General features: G+C 42.4%; 1 protein-coding gene across 1 annotated transcript in view; it reads right to left on the reverse strand.

Moving 5' to 3' along the window:
• The window catches only part of cers1 (ceramide synthase 1), a 36,804-nt gene that overhangs the window by 4,345 nt on the left and 16,076 nt on the right, over positions 1–16,383 (reverse strand). Inside the window, exons 2-6 of the mRNA XM_004570179.6 lie at positions 10,656–10,815; positions 4,467–4,647; positions 3,643–3,804; positions 3,327–3,474; positions 3,075–3,214 (exon numbers count right to left, since the gene is read on the reverse strand). Of these exons, the coding sequence (XP_004570236.1) occupies positions 3,075–3,214; positions 3,327–3,474; positions 3,643–3,804; positions 4,467–4,647; positions 10,656–10,815 (791 nt within the window). The remainder of the gene's footprint in view (positions 1–3,074; positions 3,215–3,326; positions 3,475–3,642; positions 3,805–4,466; positions 4,648–10,655; positions 10,816–16,383) is intronic.

A 16,383-nucleotide genomic window follows, 5' to 3' on the forward strand; every position in this document is an offset into this window, starting at 1 on the left:
ATACATGCTGTTTGCAATGGATCATTAGCATCAAGCTAATAGACGCTATGCAGACCGACAGAACCACCTTTACCAGCATTAACGTGAAGTAATGGGAAGGAACTTTGACCTTAATTCTTTTCTTTCCTCAATTATTTCCAGTCAACTGCATGTAGGAGAGGAACACAGCTTTCAGCGTGGCAGTCTTTCTATTGGCCAGTAGGGGGCGATCTCCTGAGCATTGTCTATTAAGTCTACCAGAAAACGATCCTACATCTTACTTGATTGACCTTGTAGTCTCAAGTCTTCCTTAGTATAACATTATTCTTTGTTCCCACTTAAAGTGGAACAGCAGGAAATTCTTTAGGGCACGGCTACTTGGAGCCACAACAATTTAAGCGTCCAGTGTCCTCAGTTTGTCTCACAGCTTAGCACATTGCTGCCTCCCACTGGTGTTGTACATCAGTGCAGTGTTTGGCATCCCACTGAGTGGGTAGCGTTCTGTGTTTGTGTCCCATCAAACAGCATTATAAAGGGAAATCTGTCTAATGTCCAGTTTCCCAAATTCTCCTTTGACCCAGTCACACGGGAACCCACGAGCACATGCAGTGCAGGCTCCAGGAACCCACTGAGTTTCTCTGCTAGCTCCAATCCACTCGCCAGCCTGAATGTCCCGGCGTTAGCCTTGTAAATATGATGTCATCTTTCTGAGGCCACGTTTACCTGATGCTTCGATGTTGTATAGCTTTCTGCTGTCTGCTTCCCACTCAAGCTGTCACTGATGATTCAGCCTCTCGCTGATGAATCGGTCAGCTCAAAGCACAAAGCGCAGCATCAAAGAGCTGCTCGCATGGCTTTGGGCTCGCCGTTTTGTTTGTTTGTTTAGTATACTCGACATATTCCAGTAAGGCTTGGCTATAGAAATGTGTTTCATCATTAAATGTGTATTTTGGTAACGTCTGGATTAGAGATGGCACGATACCACTTTTTTATGTCCGATACCGATACCGATATCATAAATTTGGATATCTGCCGATACCGATATGAATCTGATATAGTGTTTTTTAATCAACAAAACTGTTTTTTAAATATCTTGCTGCATTTTGTATAAGTTCATACTCAAGTTCATACCCGCAGGCGATACGGTCTCTCAATCACACCACCACACAGTACTGACCCACACATATGGTTCTTACACACACACTGGACTTTCTGGACTTTGGTTTTGCACAACACTGGTCACTATATTCTTCATTTCCGGTTAATACTTGTACAGCTGCTGTTATTGTGTATATATTTATTTATATTTAAATTTCTTCATACATTCTTATATAGTTCTATATTGTGTATTGTGTATTTTGTTGTACAGTTATTTTATTTTCAACTTTAATTTATATATTTTATCTTATTCTTCCCAGTTAAATTTACCCTTCATTCTAATTTGTGTTGTACAGTTATTTCATTTTTAACCTTAATTTATATTTTATTCCTTCCTAGTTAAATTTACCCTTTTTAATTTTTCATATTTATTTCCTATCTTATTCATAGCCTTTTCCTTTTTTGTTTTCTTTAGGCCACGAGCAGTTGTCCAAGCATTTCACTACATATCGTACTGTGTATGACTGTGTACGTGACAAATAAAATTTGAATTTGAATTTGAATTTGAAGTTTAAAACAACAACTACACTAAAGCTATTCTGTTATACCTGTATGCAAAAAAAAATATTTCATAGTTCAGCAATACTGATCAATCTAATAAACTTAAACCTACACCATCCTCCCTATTCTGGTATTTTAAAGAGTACTTAGCATATATATTAAGCAACCTAACTAATAGGGTTCCAACTCCCAGCAACAACAAAAATAAATAAATAAAAAATAGGGAACCACCCCTCACGCTCCACCTCATGATGCTTAATCGACGTAATCAACCTTAATTTGATGCAGTGTGAAAAAAAATACACAGAAATCAATTATTTTTCAAGAAATATTAAATAGATTCAACATCTTTCTTCAACAAAATTGCAGACTGCACAGATGGTACCTTCCCAAAGGAAAAAGTACTATAGCTTACTAGGGTATATATATTAGACTTAACAGTTACTATATACAGTAATGGACTTCTATACATTTTACATCAGATTAAAACTTTGGGTGTAAGATTCAGATAAATATTAAATAATTAAAAGCTCGACATTTTAAATGAGAATAAGAAAGAAAAGTATGTCTTTGTGCCCCCTTTTCCCTGTTCATGCCCTATCGGCCCCCCTGGCTAAACTTTGCTAGATCCGCCCCTGCACAGTTACCAGCGTCAGCTGTAGAAAAAGATCCTGGTGTAGAAAGTAATATTAAATAAATTCTAACAACAGCTGATCAAGCTTAAACGTGCTGCTGTTGTTCAGCCGCTGGTTTCCTCTTTCTGGTGCAAAGTGGGCCAAAAGCAAACAAGAGACACGGACTCGCGACAGATAAGCCGATCAGCTGATCATTAAGCAGTTTCATGATTGAAGTAGCAGCCGGAGAGCGAGAGGCAGTCGCTCGTTAAGCTTAACGCAGGAATGCTTTACAAACATTCAGAGATGGACTTACACACTTGCTTTACTTCTCTCGGGGATAACTTTGTCGGAGATGAAATGCGGGGTTGCTAGCGAAGCTCCACATGCTATCCAGACCACCGACAGGTCCCGCATGCCACAGCCGCTCTATCACGTGATGCATACTGCTCCGACGTGCTAATGTTCTGAGGTGAGTTACAGCGTGTTGCAAGTTTTGTGAGGTGCTTTCGTGATATTTAATGGATCGGATTACATTTTTTATTTTTCTCCGATATCCGATCCAGTAATTTAGGTCAGTATCGGACCGATACCGATACGTAATATCGGATCGGTCCATCTCTAGTCTGGATGTCTTGTACTGTCAGGCAGCGCTCAGAGAGGATGGTTGAAACAGGACCGTTTACAGTCTAATGTGTTAAATCTAATAATTTATTAATGTGGAAATTCTGCCACTGAACATCAGCACAGCTGCTTTGGTTTCCTCTAAAATAAGATCTACATTACATGACCCAAAGTACACATGCTGAAGGTTGGGCTCACCCCTGTGCAGAGTTGTGATGTCCAGCATCATCAGTGCTGTTTTCTGCTGGAGGCTCCTTCCTGCTGTCCTCGTCCTCGTACTCCCTAACATCGTTCACCTCCTTTACTTTCAGCAGCTTCACTACAAACATCACAATGAACTGCACACAACAGGGGAGGAAAACAGGAAATGCAAAGAAATCAGACGGCGTGTCCAAAAATGAAAGACTTTCAGGGTTTGAATGAAACATTTGACAAAACCAGTGTCCTCACCAAGAACCAGTAGATGTTCATGAGAAGCAGGGCGAAGAGAAGCGCATTGAAGAAGAAGTAAAAGGGGATGTGGGGGACGGACTGGAGGCTGGACACACATGTGGCATACATGACTTTGAGGGGGAACCAGTACAGACGGAACCAGAACCTGAGAGAGACGAAAACGGGAACACAATGTATTACATATCCGCTCGTCTTCAGCGTCTTCCAGACAGAATAATTATAATGCTGTCAAGACTACAAAACGCTTCACCGTGATGGAGAACAAATGGAGAACAAGCAGCTGAGGAAAATAAGCCGATGTTAAATCTCTCACCAAGTGATGCTGAAGCTGACAGAGCCCAAGTTGGACAGCACGTCGTTTAGCAGGTAATAGCCTCCTCCTCTGGACTTCAGGTAGACGTTGAGCTTGGTGAACTCCAGCTGGATGTCGTTGATGTCGTGCAGGAATAACACTAGAATCCCGATGTTGTGGTATCTGGAGGGCAGAGAGCACAGACTGTGGCACGAGGATCCTGATAGATGCTGAGCTCGGTGACAAGAAGAAAGCAGACTTGACTTTTACATTTTCTATACATTCACTCTGTTGTCTTTGTTCTTTGGGTCGGTACAATGTGATATTTAGACACACCACATAGCTTTTTATCCTTTTTACCTCAAAACACTGAAGAGGTCAGCGGTCCAATTACAATTCAGTCTTATATATATATAGCTCCAAATCACAACAAAAGTTGCCCAAAAGCATTTTGTATGGCCTACAACAACACAGAGAAAGCCACAGTAATCATATGAGCCCCTAAGAGCAAGAGCTCTGGCGACAGTGGGAAGGAAAAACTCCCTTTTAACAGGAAGAAGCCTCCGACAGAGCCAGCCTCAGGGAGGGGCGGGGCCATCTGTAACGTGATAAATGTCATTCCCTCGATGTTGTCAGCAATCGTATTTACAGATTTACTTTTTTCTGATAATTTGCATTTTACTTAAGGCAGTGAACGAACACATCTGCTCTAGTTTCCACTAAACTCTGCCTCCTACCCTCCAGTCAAACTGGTGTTTCGACTAACCAACCAAAACTATACAATCATTCATGAACTGTGATTTTGTGCTTCTGTGTTAGAAAATGAGCTGAAAAACAAAAAGTACCTGAATGCGTAGGAGAAGCTGATGAGCGCCAGCGTGATGATGTGGTGCACCACCATGACAGCAGAGTCCTTCCTCCATGCGTCCATATAGATGGTAGCATAAATGGAGTGGCCGTAGAAGCTGCCCTGGATCAGGTAGGCGATGGCGATGTCTGTAGGCACTGACATACCGCTCTTCCAGTCTGCAGGGACAGATGGGAAATTTTATCCTGCTTGCATAAGAAGGTGTTTTAAGAACACGCTTGTGAATGTAGATAATGAATGATGTACAGTAAAGCATTTTGTTTTTATTCTGGACTTCACTGTTTCCCTTCCTGTCGCCAACGCCGTCTTTAACACGACCATAAATAACAAAGATACTCTGTTTACAGGGCAGCAACACCACACACTGGGCGATACGGGTTTCTAGTCTTAACGAGCTTTTGTGGGGGGTTTTTTTGGTAATACTTTTTTGTAACACTTTGTAATTTTAAGCCATTAAACTGTGGTCAACCAAACATGCAGAAAGGCCTCAGCTGACAGTGAGATTCAAATCCAGAGCTCATTAACATCCGTGCACAAGTCAATCATGTGTGCACTTCTTAAAGCCTCTAAAACACATGACTACCTGCCGCTCATCAACATCTTTGTTAATCGATAAATGCACGATGACCTCGGTTTGGATCGAGACGCGCAGTGAAATCAGAACATCTTCCAATAAACACAAAGAGTCGTGCAGCCTCTTGAAGAAGTTCACCTCTGAACTTCCTCACATGCATCCTATCTACATCCTTCTTCTCATAAGACAGCTTCTGCTCTTTGCACAATTTCTCACAAGATAAAAGGCGAAGAGGCGACTGCGTTGCATTTGTCACTGCGGTGGAACAGAGGCGTGCCTTTCACATCAGGCCCCCAGCTCACGTGATGGAGGCACATGTTTGTCTCTGCCAAAATGTGGTTTAACGCACTGTCGACCATTTGTGGCCAAAAATAGAGTCACAGTATCTGTCAGATCAGATTGTGGTGGCGTCTAGATCTCAGAAACATTTACAGTCAAACACCATCAGCATCTGCTGGTGACTGAGTGAAGAATGACTCAGCCACACTGTTTGTGACACATTTCATGAAACAGACGACTGTGGAGGCTTTTTTTTAAACTCTAACTATGACTGTAACCTTAACTGTGACTGTAGCTGTGACTGTGACTGTCGCTGTGACTGTGACTGTAGCTGTGACTGTGACTGTAGCTGTGACTGTGACTGTGACTGTAGCTGTGACTGTGACTGTAGCTGTAACTGTGACTGTGACTGTAGCTGTAACTGTAACTGTGACTGTAGCTGTGACTGTGACTGTAGCTGTAACTGTGACTGTAGCTGTAACTGTAACTGTAGCTGTAACTGTGACTGTAGCTGTAACTGTAACTGTGACTGTAGCTGTGACTGTGACTGTAGCTGTGACTGTGACTGTAGCTGTAACTGTAACTGTGACTGTAGCTGTAACTGTGACTGTAGCTGTAACTGTGACTGTAGCTGTAACTGTAACTGTGACTGTAGCTGTGACTGTGACTGTAGCTGTAACTGTGACTGTGACTGTAGCTGTAACTGTAACTGTGACTGTGACTGTAGCTGTGACTGTGACTGTAGCTGTAACTGTAACTGTGACTGTGACTGTAGCTGTAACTGTAACTGTGACTGTGACTGTAGCTGTGACTGTAGCTGTAACTGTGACTGTAACTGTAGCTGTAACTGTAACTGTGACTGTAGCTGTGACTGTGACTGTGACTGTGACTGTAGCTGTGACTGTGACTGTGACTGTAGCTGTAACTGTGACTGTAGCTGTGACTGTAGCTGTAACTGTAACTGTGACTGTGACTGTGACTGTAGCTGTAACTGTGACTGTGACTGTAGCTGTGACTGTAGCTGTAACTGTAACTGTGACTGTGACTGTAGCTGTGACTGTAGCTGTAACTGTGACTGTGACTGTAGCTGTAACTGTAACTGTGACTGTGACTGTAGCTGTGACTGTGACTGTAGCTGTAACTGTGACTGTGACTGTAGCTGTGACTGTAGCTGTAACTGTAACTGTGACTGTGACTGTAGCTGTAACTGTGACTGTGACTGTAGCTGTGACTGTAGCTGTAACTGTAACTGTGACTGTGACTGTAGCTGTGACTGTGACTGTAGCTGTGACTGTGACTGTAGCTGTAACTGTAACTGTGACTGTAGCTGTGACTGTGACTGTAGCTGTGACTGTGACTGTAGCTGTAACTGTGACTGTAGCTGTAACTGTAACTGTGACTGTAGCTGTAACTGTAACTGTGACTGTAGCTGTGACTGTGACTGTAGCTGTAACTGTGACTGTAGCTGTGACTGTGACTGTAGCTGTAACTGTGACTGTAGCTGTAACTGTGACTGTGACTGTAGCTGTAACTGTAACTGTGACTGTAGCTGTAACTGTAACTGTGACTGTAGCTGTGACTGTGACTGTAGCTGTAACTGTAACTGTGACTGTGACTGTAGCTGTAACTGTGACTGTGACTGTAGCTGTGACTGTGACTGTAGCTGTAACTGTAACTGTGACTGTGACTGTAGCTGTAACTGTAACTGTGACTGTGACTGTAGCTGTGACTGTGACTGTAGCTGTAACTGTGACTGTAACTGTAGCTGTAACTGTAACTGTGACTGTAGCTGTGACTGTGACTGTGACTGTAGCTGTAACTGTAACTGTGACTGTGACTGTAGCTGTGACTGTGACTGTAGCTGTAACTGTGACTGTAACTGTAGCTGTAACTGTAACTGTGACTGTAGCTGTAACTGTAACTGTGACTGTGACTGTAGCTGTGACTGTGACTGTAGCTGTAACTGTGACTGTAACTGTAGCTGTAACTGTAACTGTGACTGTAGCTGTGACTGTGACTGTGACTGTAGCTGTGACTGTAGCTGTAACTGTGACTGTGACTGTAGCTGTAACTGTGACTGTAGCTGTGACTGTGACTGTAGCTGTAACTGTGACTGTAGCTGTAACTGTGACTGTAACTGTAGCTGTAACTGTAACTGTGACTGTAGCTGTGACTGTGACTGTGACTGTAGCTGTGACTGTAGCTGTAACTGTGACTGTGACTGTAACTGTGACTGTGACTGTAGCTGTAACTGTGACTGTAACTGTGACTGTAGCTGTAACTGTAACTGTGACTGTAACTGTAACTGTGACTGTAGCTGTGACTGTGACTGTAGCTGTAACTGTGACTGTAACTGTGACTGTAACTGTAACTGTGACTGTAGCTGTGACTGTGACTGTAGCTGTAACTGTGACTGTAACTGTGACTGTAGCTGTAACTGTGACTGTGACTGTAACCTTAACTGTGACTGTAGCTGTGACTGTGACTGTAGCTGTAACTGTAACCTTAACTGTGACTGTAGCTGTAACTGTGACTGTGACTGTGACTGTAACTGTGACTAATAACGGCTCTGACTGGGGGTCTCTGGAGTCCAAAGCCTTAGTAATGGCTTTGTAACTCTTTTCAGACTGATAGATGTCAATGACTCATGTTGACGTGTTGCTTTTTGAGCTCTTTTAGCTAAATTGACTCAGTCAGCAGGTTTTATTTAAGTGAGTTCTTGATTTATCAGGTCTGGCAGTGGCTAATGGTTCATTCACAGTTAATTCATGACTTAACAAAAGTGGCCAATTACTTTATTCAGGGTCAGGTAAGATTTTTTTCCCTTAATAAATGAAATCATCATTTAAAAATGTTTATCTTTGGCTAATATTTGATGCTCAACAACATTTAAGTGTGACACATATGCAAGAAACCCGCTGCAAATGGACAATAACTTCCAGGGGATACCAGAAGTGAAGGGTCAGCTGTGGTAGTCAGGATGGGAGGAAGCTGGAGCGATCGCGTTTATCCCCGAGAGCTTTACAGAGGGTTTTTAAAGTGCTGTGAGAAACGAGCTAAATGCATGTAGCCTGGCTTATATCACTGAAACCTATCGGATGTTGGACGGAAACTTTCTCCTCCTGTGTTTGAGTAAGGCTCGTCTCCAGTGATATGGGGTTACGTTGGGGCCTTGTGTAATGTTCATTGATTGGACCGTCCGTCATTAAACATTGAGAGGAGGGCCGCTAGCTGCATCACAACAGAGGAGCTGCCAAGGGGGAGGCATGGGAACTGGAGCCTTTTTTCCCCTCTACTGGGGACCAAAGCTTTTCTCATCTCTTTGGGGCAGCGATACACTCCTCCTCCTCAGTCCCGTCACTGCACTTTGATTTCGACTAATTTCCTAAATTCTCACAGTAGCTGTATCTCTCTTTCCCTTCCTCCCTCCATTAGTAACAGTCCAGCCTTGTAGAGGAATAAAGCTTCTGCACACATCTCAGGCTGACAGCTATTAAAAGCGAAGCAGCGATTAAACACGAACCTGGCGCCGTCAGCTAGCCTTTGTGAGCTCGGCGCAGGAGCCTTGACAACTCTGTGTCTGATAGAAGAGGCTGAGAGACTATGAAAGGCACCACTGAATTATATGTGAAATCCCCAGTGTGCATCTATCCTCTATTAGCAATGCAATGATGAGCACTACACAGGGTCTCAGCCGCGGCGCTGCTCTCCATGAAGTACAATTTGCCGCTGATTTATTGTAAACGGTGGGGCAGAACTCGGAAAACATGAATAAATTATTAATAGATAGCTTTATTTTAACAAATACTGGTCTGTATAAACAAGTAAATAAATATGCTTTTTGCATTGTATAAAAAAACTACAATAAATCCTCCTGCGCGTCCAATCTCATTGTTAAGTTTGCAGATGACACTACAGTGCTCGGACTTATATCCAACAATGATGAGACAAACTATAGGACAGAGGTGCAACAACTAGAGTCATGGTGCCACGACAATAACTTGGTCTTAAACACCAAAAAGACCAAGGAGATCATTGTAGATTTCCGGAAGAGGGGCCATAACAACCATCTGCCTCTCTTCATTGGCAGTGAGGCGGTGGAGAGGGTGAGCAGTTTTAAATTCTTGGGGGTAACTGTGACCGAGGACCTGTCCTGGGGCAACCATATCACCTCAGTTGTACGGAAGGCCCAACAGCGCCTCTACTACCTGAGGAGACTGCGGAGCGCACACATTCCCAGATCTCTGATGTTGAACTTCTACAACTGTGCCATCAGCAGCGTTCTGACGTATGGATTTCTAGTGTGGTTCCCCAGCTGCACCAAGGCCGATCAGCAAGCACTCCAGCGGGTGGTGAAAGAAGCTGGCAGAATTATTGGAACAAGTCTGCCAGAGATCAGTAATATCTTCCCCACTCGCTGTCTGAGGAGGGTGCACAGTATCCTGCGGGACCAACATCACCCTGCGCGCCACCTTTTCCATCTGCTGCCCTCAGGGAGAAGGTACAGGTCTATACAGGCCAGAACATCCAGACTGGCCAACAGCCTGTATCCACAGGCTGTGAGGCTCCTGAACTCTCTGCCCCCCTCTCACGGACAATAACCATATCCAACTTCTTAATAGCAATGAACTGGTCTGCATTGGTGCATCATATCTTTATTCTCTTCCCCCTCCTGCCCCCCTCTTTCTTAAATAGATAACTATCATATCTGATATCATATCTCACAGTACAATAATATTGAATGGGTTGCATTGTTGTATTTTGTCATGTTTCTCAGGTCTTTGTCTGAATTTCTACGAACATTATTGCTAAGGATTGTCTTATTGCATTGGAGTCACACTGGGTTAAATATGTACACTTGGGTTTTAAGGGGTATTTATTATTTTCTTCTTTTTTTGGGGTTGTATGGAAGCCCCAAACGCAATTTCATTGTTCTTGACAATGACAATAAATAAATAAATACTAAATACTAAAGAACCATAAAAGGTGACCAGTTAAAAGCTGCAAATATGCATAAACCAGAACCACATCCTGCATGCGCTGCTATAAATATCTGCCTATTTGAGGACTCAAGGTGGCATTTTACCCCCACAGTGTCTCCACAGGATTAGGCAGCGCTCCTGCTGTTTCATTAGATTAAAATGGCTTCAGCTTCTGAGCTGAGAGGTTCGGTATCTGTGTAAGTTAAAGTGCTGAGAGAATTGTGACTTAAAAATCGCCTGTTCGGGTTTTGTAGCATCCTGTATGATGAAGAGCTTAGGATTCAGTTAGCACAGGCTACAGAAGACATGTGATCAGTGTTGTGTATCGTACCGTAGAAGACAGAGGGCGGGTCATGGAAATAGGAGTAGGAGGTGAAGAAGAGCAGGTAGGTGCTGTAGGACCAGGACATGGTGTAGAAGACCAGCTTCCACGCGCTCTCTGGCATCTTGGCAGCATCTTTGGGCAGCAGCCTACACCACTGTCCGAGAGGCTGCAGAGAGAGCAGAGAGAGAGACGGTGAGAAAAAAACACCAGAGGAAGTCGAGCTGAGAATTAAATGAGCTGTTTCTAGACTTTTGGGTAGATCCTTGGAAACTGACGCTTTTTAAAAAATCTATTCTACATGCAGTGAGAGTCTGGGAAGGCAAACATGGCTGCTCGCTCTGCTCACGGTCGGCTGATACACGTTGAGGCTGCAGAGCTGAGGAAGTCGTTTAGTTGCCCATAATTCATTTTAGAGAATCGATCTTGTCTTGCGCTGCACTGCAAGTACTGAGAAAGATCATTAATAATTAATTTCAAATATTTTGCACAGAGTTGCAAGTTTATTGCCAGTAAGCTAAACAGTTCATGCATGAAGCTTCATGAAGCTTTGAGAGTTTTGCAGGTGCAGTGCTGTGCAAAAGTCTCGAGCTGTGAATAAGTAGTAGGTACAGCGATTTATTGAAATGTGCAATAGTATATGGAAATGCAGTATGCAAGGCAAAAATGCAATTTGCTTGAAAGCCAATATTTGGTGTGACCAGCTTTGTTCCTAACAGCGTCTGAAGTCTGTTAGGCATCTTCTCTGACCGGATGAGGCCAATCCATGACTGATCCTCTTCCACTGGTTGCTTTCGCTGCACTGGCAGCGTGTTTGGCATGACTGCAATGTTGACACTGAAGCTGCTGCCAGTCAGGTGGACCAAAATCTGATGGCACTTTTCTACGTCCATAATTTGGATCCCCAGCACCTCTTACTGAAATGTTTTACAGATGTGTGCATCTCTCCTCACCTCGTCCGTACATACTGATGATGATTTGAGCCGAAGAATCTCAAATTTGGTTTCATCACTCCATTATTATTATTTCCACTCATTTTCACTCCAGTTCTGCTGTAATCTGGCAAACCTCAGCCTTTTCTGCCTGTTTCCTTATCTTAAGAATGGCTTCTTGACAGCAACTATCCACTGACCGTGACCGACTGCATCAGGTCTTTGCTCCCCATTTCTAAAGGACACGACGTCCACAAACAGTTACCACAACTTTAAGGACACACTGCACATCATGCCATTTTTTTGAAAAAAAAATACAAACACACAATTGGTTAGTTGTTAAGTTGTCTGTAAATAGTTTGGTTCCTTTTTTATGCTTGAATGGACGGCATGAAACGAACACAGCCAGTGCTAAATTTACTCACATTTGTATACAGTGTAATAAAACATCTGTTTAACTTCTGCACTTCAAAACTAGACTGAAAAGTAAAACCAGCATGTTGAGGATTCATTCCACTGCAGTTTACAGCCAGGCTATCATATGCTTGTTTAATTGTTCCTAATAATCTGGCAACTGAGTGCAGAATGAAACCAAAGTACAAACAACTGAACAGACACTAAAAAATGTGCAGGGGTCGAAATGCCCTTCGTTAAATAAGAGAGGTCAGCTGCACGGTTTGGAGAACAACGACGTCCTGCAGTCTGTGAAGCTCGCGAGCTTCAGCACGCCTCTGCAGACTACAGTAGCAGCACATGACCGCCAGTCCCCAGAAAAGTCTGCTAATGCTTTGCTTTCAAGCAGAAATAGAGGAAGTTGGTGAAGAGGCTCCTCATCAGACAAACCCGTGTAGGCGGTACCTAACCGACCCACCCACTCACGTTGAGCCTGTGTTATCTTCTTGGTTGCCCTCCCCCAAACTCACTTCCACCACTTTGTGAGGCCTTTTGTTGTCGCGGCAGCAGAAACTCTTAAAAATGAGCATAATTGATTAATTTTGAATGAAAGGGAGGAATCACTTGTGACCGTCGAACTAATAGAGACGTGGACAAAGGCACAGCACGTAGGTGAAGTAGTGCACCAGGTAAATTAATCAGACAGGCAAGTGCTTAGTGTTGCACAGCTGCGCCAAGACAGGAAACCAGAGTCAGCTCACCGCCTCGTACACAAACGACACGCACACGCGCTGGAAAGCAATGAAACGGTAACAGGAGGCAGCAGAGTGAAAGCTGGCTGTGTCAGTGATACGCTGCATCTCAATCAGTTGTTACCGAGCTGCTGGTCTACGGCTCCGTGATCCTTTTACATACATGACAAATTAATGGAGCGAGCGTGGCTGCAGATTAGAAAGCGCTCTGGTTTCTGCTTTTCCTGCATGACGCTGCTGTTTCTAACTTTTACTCCCGTTTTTAGGTTTTTTATCCTTCTTCTCCTGCTTTTTTGTGTCTCTGCTGTTTTCTGGGTCTGACGTCTGTCTGCGTCACACGCACGAGTCAAAACAGGACGAGAAGCTGATGGAGCAACACAGATGTGAGATTATGTGTTACATGTTCAGAAGAACAGGCAGCACGCGGGGGGCGGGGCACACGATCCCCAGCCGGGGCTGCTGATTGGTTGAGACACGGTGCGTGCTGAGTAAGTCATGACACTGTCCACGTTCTTTTAAGTCTCCAGTACATCTCCATCAGCCCTCCCATCCGTCTCCTCCCCTCACCCCCAGCTCTCTCTCACTACCCTCGTCTCCCTCCTGCCTGCGACATTTATTTATAGAAGCCAGCTGTCAGCACACAGCCCCCCTCCCACACTCTTTTAACACACACCCCCCTCGATTCACTCAAAAAAATAAGCTTTCCCACGTTCACAGTGGCTGAAACACTCGAGTCCGAAGACTCAGATATTAACTTTTAACTATGAGCCCAATTATGAAATTAAGGCTAAAGCCAATTTGAAATGGGAAACGGAGCAGATGAAGTATCTTGGAGTAAATATTACTAAAGATCTGTCTAAGATATACAATGCAAACTTTAATCCTTTAAGTTATAAAATAAATGAGGATATTAAAAGATGGAATTTATTACCATTTTTAAATTTTGAATCACGTATAGATACAGTTAAAATGAATATCTTGCCCAGGATGCTCTACCTATTCCAAACACTCCCTGTAGAAATAACTGACAAACAATTTCGGGAATGGGACAAAATAATCTCTAGGTTTATATGGCAGGGAAAAAACCACGGATTAAGTACCAAACTATTCAGTTGGCTAAAGACAAAGGAGGGTTGGGGTTCCCATGTTTGAAAGACTATTATATTTCTGCTCAATTGAGGACATTAGTGTGTTGGTGTAATGTAGATTATCAAGCGAGATGGAAAGAACTAGAAACAGTGACCTTAAAAGATTCTCCAATTCAGGCAATTCTAGGGGATGTGACACTTATTAAAAAACAAATTCATCAAGGAAACCAATGGATTAACCTACCTTTAAAACTCTGGTTACAATTTCTTAATAAGAATGATTGGATTGAAGAGGTTAGGATTTTAAGATGGTGTGCTTTTGACAGTGATTTTTTACCTAATGAATTAGACGTAAGATATAAAAAATGGTCTGGACAAGGTTTAACGGCATATTGTATGTTTTACGATAAGGGAATTCTTAGGGACTTCCAATCAATAAAAGATCAATACCAGTTAAGTAAAACTGACTTTTTTAGGTTCTTACAAATTAGGCATCATCTATATAATTTTATACCTAAGAGAACAGATCTTTTTTCTTTACCTGTTCTGAGTATATTTGTCAAGGCTTATCAGGCTGACACAGGCCTTAAGGTGATTTCAAGATTGTACAAGGGTATAAAAGAGGTTAAGAAGTGGAATACTACCTACATCAAAAAAAAAATGGGAAAGCGAAACAAATATAGCAATATCAGACAACATTTGGTATGAGCAGTGCGCTTTTCAGTGGAGAATTTCTAGTTCTAATACATGGAGATGTTACGGTTGGAAGAGTATCTGTAGGTTTTTTATTACCCCTGCACAAAGTAAACATTACTTTAATCACTCTAATTGCTGGAGAAACTGTGGGGCCCAAGGAGTAAAACATTTTCATCTGTTCTGGTCTTGCCCAAGGATCAACATTTTTTGGGTATTGATCCACTCTGAGTTGCAGATTATTTTTGGTATGCAGCTTCCCTTTAATTGGGACGAACTTTTGTTTGGATATTTATACTCAGTAAATGTAGATAAAATGTCTAAGCAGTTGTATGGTATCCTGAGTTTGGCTGCCCGTAAAATTATTACCAAGAAATGGCTTAGTGTGAAAATTCCATCACTGGGTGATTGGCATGAGACTGTACATGGGATGTTTAAAATGGAAAGAATTACCTTCATTAAAAGACTCCAGTTTGATATATTTAGTGAAATTTGGGGTAAATGGAAACACTACATCCGGTTAAGGAGACCCGATCTTGTTTGAATCTCTGTAACTATATATGCCACATTTCTGAATCGTTATGTGTTTATATGTATATGTTAGTATGTATGAGACTACAAGTGAACACATATGTAAGTAGGTATGTGTATGTATGCTTAAGAATATGGGTGTGTGAGTGAATATGTGTGTGCGAGTACATACACACTAGAGGGTACACCCGTCTGTTTTTCTTATTTTTATTTTATTTAATTTTTTTTATTTACGTCTGTTCTTGATTATATGTTTATTTTGGATTATTTGTGTTTATATAGGTTGTTTAATAAAAAGAGAATAACAAAAAAGAAACACTCGAGTCTGCTACAGGCTGCAGCAAAAGCACCAGCTCATATCTCACTGGTTAGTCGCCCTCATTCCGGATCCATCTCCAAGTAAAGTTAAAAAATATGGATCCTATCTGTTATATTCACCTCTGGCTGTTTCGCCCAGACTTGTCTGTCACTACACTACATAAATATATACACACACATCACATGCATTACATGTGTTTTGAGTCATCTGCAGTATTTCTGTCACTGTGTTTCCACTGCAGCGACTCTGCACTGGGTTACACAACCAAAGGTCTGTCCCAGTCGTGTAGTGACAAACACTACCATGTGTTTCTGTGGACTATACCAAAACTGTCTAACACGAGCATAGACTGTTTATGGAAGACAGACGTCTGGGTGTGAAGAGTAAACTATCGTAGAAGTGCTTCCCTGATTTATGGCCTCAGTTTATGGTTGAATCTGTCCTTTAAAACTGTATTAAATAAGACATCGTGGTCCTTTTTTAAAATTACAGTAACATGTAGCTAGCCAATGAGTGAAAAGTGTCCCACAGTTTGATGAGTAGAGTCCATCTTGTGTTTGGAGTCTATGGATTTGAGTACTTTTCATTCTTTCTGCTATTCTTGTTCAGGCTGAGAAGAGAAAAAACTGATAGCAGCCAAAACTATTTACAGAGGAAGTCTAAAAAAAGAGCTGAACGCTTTTAAACTTTTGACTTCTAATAGTTTGTTTACTCTGATCCAAATCATGCACGAGTTTGCACGACTTTTAGCTTTTTCGTCTGGTTTGGTTTCTGTTCACACAAAGAAATCTGCACTCGTAGCAACCCAAATGTGCTGCTACAAACCAAACATTCAGTCTGCTTATTGGCCAGATGTGTCTGCAGCGAGAGCAACAAAAGTAAATAAACGAAAGACAAATGTGGTCATCTGACCAAACATCGCCGCTCATCCAAATGAGTCCTCGGGTCATTTTACAGCTAGTTACTACAGCTTGTGTACTCTGCTGCATCCCAGAATGCAAAGCATAGCTAGAAGGTATTTCTCAGATA

This window comes from Maylandia zebra, linkage group LG23, assembly GCF_041146795.1.
Source record: "Maylandia zebra isolate NMK-2024a linkage group LG23, Mzebra_GT3a, whole genome shotgun sequence".
In the NCBI taxonomy this organism is placed as follows: Eukaryota; Metazoa; Chordata; class Actinopteri; order Cichliformes; family Cichlidae; genus Maylandia; species Maylandia zebra.